At 43.1% G+C, this 2480-nt stretch overlaps 1 protein-coding gene across 3 annotated transcripts in view; it reads left to right on the top strand.

Annotated features, from left to right (window-relative positions):
* ROCK2 (Rho associated coiled-coil containing protein kinase 2) overlaps window positions 1-2480 on the top strand; it is a 100956-nt gene continuing 98476 nt past the window's right edge. For all 3 annotated transcript variants that reach the window (XM_017744945.1, XM_017744944.1, XM_017744946.1), the window contains exon 1: window positions 1-76. In XM_017744945.1, the coding sequence (XP_017600434.1) occupies window positions 32-76 (45 nt within the window). In that variant the 5' untranslated portion in view covers window positions 1-31. The remainder of the gene's footprint in view (window positions 77-2480) is intronic.

Raw genomic sequence — 2480 nt, 5'->3', positions numbered from 1 at the left:
GCTCGAGGGCCGCCAGAGGAAGCTGGAGTCCATGATTCGCGACCCGCGCTCCCCGGTCAACGTGGAGAGCCTACTGGTGAGGGGCGACCGCGCCCGGGGGAAGCGCTGGGCGGGGGAACAAAGGGAGCGCTGCCCTCGCCTCAGGCGGGCGGGAGGGAACGGAAAGGAAGGAAAGGGCTCCCGCGTCCTGAAAGAGCTTTCCTGGGGGAGGACGAAGGATCCTCTCCACGCCCCCGGCCGGGCCACCGGTAGCGGGGAGGTGGCGGGAGCGGCCCTCGCCCCCAGGGCTGTGTTGAGCGAGGGGACGGGCACGGCGCTGTGAGAGGAGAGCGAACGCTCCCCGATTAGGTACATCTTACTTGGGGGAAAGTGAGAAACGTCCCTGGCAAGATCTGATCCGGGGAGAGGAAAGCGCCTTGTTTTCCCTCCCAGCATCGTTCGCACCGTTGGCTTTCGCGCCTCGTAATCACAGCGTGTCCGTCCTCAAAGTACCTGCCTTTGTGTGCGCTGCCGGGCACCCATCGCTCACCCCCTGTGGAACGTCCTCTGGTGAAGCTGAGGTTGCTGTGTGATGTGGAAATAATTCAGGAAAAGGGGACACGCCTAAGGGAGAAATGTAACTGGGGGGTCCAGTAGGGTCACGTTTGTTTTTCATTGGGGCAAATTGATTCGTCTGTCTCCTGTTTCAGATTTTTTTTTTTTCCGTGTGAGTGTATGAAATACAATTTACTTTAGTGAGAAATCTATGCCCTCGGGAAGAAGTGTGAAAGGAGTTAGATTTCCCCATTTAAAACATCTGAACTCTACAAAGGCAGCAAAAGACAGTTTATTATCATTATTGTTATTACTATTTGTTATCATTGTCGTTATTTTCACTATTAGTATTACAACTATTAGTATTTTAACTAGTATTTTAACTGAACTTTAGCGTCTTCAAATCTTGTATTTCCAGTCTGCCCCAAGATTTCCAATGTGCCCCAGTTATGAGGAGCTGAAAAAGGGGGAATAAATCCCAGTCCTTCCAAGAGCTGCTCAAGGCACTTACACTGTGTCCTTTTTTGTGCTTTCAAATGACTCAGTTCTGTTTGGCCAAAAATACAGGAACTGACTGAACAGAATGTATGTCTGTGCTGTGTGGAGAATATAGGAATTTCCTATAACATCTGAAAAATGTTCTTCCCGAGGCTGGAGTGCTGTGTTACTCTTCTCATAGATGTTCAGAGGCATAATGACAGCCACAGTCAGTGGAGGGGAGTGGGAAACAGTGCTCCATATCTGACTGGATTCAGATAAGTTTTTGCCTAGGCCAAAGCAAAGAGAGCTGCCTCTGGGCTTCGCTCCCAGCATTTTCACTTTGGTATTTTGCTAGGAAAACTTTGACCTGTGGCCAAAAAAGAACAGTTAAAAATAGTACAGTCGTTCTGAAAAATGCATCAGGTTAATACTTAACCCCAGTAGACTTTTTCACACTCTGCTTTTATACTCAACAGCGTGATTCTTTTATTCTCTCACCTCCCATGCCTTGGACATAGATTGAATACACTAAAATATATTTCTGAAGAGTAATCCTAGCTACAAAATTTAGACTGGGCTGCTTAGAACTTGATTTTTTTTGTTTGTTTGTTTTATATGCTACCAGTGTAGACTGCTTCATGTAATATATTGAGAAAGCAAACCATGGGAGAGTGTTAGCTGGATTATAAATGGATTTTTTTTATGGTAAAGGTCATCACTGTTCTCTGCACTCTGTCTGTAAGTATTGTTTAAAAAACTAGCAGCAAGTAAAATATAATGCTAATCAACCAAATTTCCTAGCTTGTGCATTCTACATATCTGTGTATGAAATAATAAACTATTTATTATTCTTATTTAGGAAATTTGCAACAGATTTCCTGTAAAAGCTTTTTCTTTTGGTCTCTGGTATTGTTGCTTTATGCAATTTGACATTAATTTTGCATTGGTGTGCTGCTAAGTAGTCTGAGTATGAAAACATCGTATTCATATTGAAAAATTTACTTGTGTACTTAACAGCTTACAATTCAGTGTAAATTATCAAAAGTGGAAATGTGTTTTCAGTTAAAAGTAGAAATACAGCAACACAAACTAAGAGTCAGGGAAAGCATCTTAAAAAGTCTAGCTGGAATGCCACTGTTTCGTACTCCAAAAATAACATAACCAAAACTAAAAATGTGGAATGGAATTCAAAATGGAATTCATTTCCTTACAGTGTAAAAAGTCATAAACAGCTGCTATTCTGTATTTTGTGTGCATGCTTTATTTTTGGGAAGCCGTAAAAAGCAAAAAAGTAGCTGTTAATCTATAACACATGGCGTAATTTGAAAGATGTGAGAAGCTGAGGTAATAAACTGTCCTTCTCTAGATAGCAATTCCACTGTCATCAAGAGATGTTTTATTCAGTGGCTCTAAATGAAGAGACTTTCTTTGCGTACCTTCCTGACCACAGGATGGCTGACCACATC

This window comes from Corvus brachyrhynchos, unplaced genomic scaffold (assembly GCF_000691975.1).
Source record: "Corvus brachyrhynchos isolate BGI_N302 unplaced genomic scaffold, ASM69197v1 scaffold116, whole genome shotgun sequence".
Classification (NCBI taxonomy): Eukaryota; Metazoa; Chordata; class Aves; order Passeriformes; family Corvidae; genus Corvus; species Corvus brachyrhynchos.
Note: the sequence above shows the minus strand (reverse complement) of the source record. Positions and strands in the feature narration are given on the sequence as shown.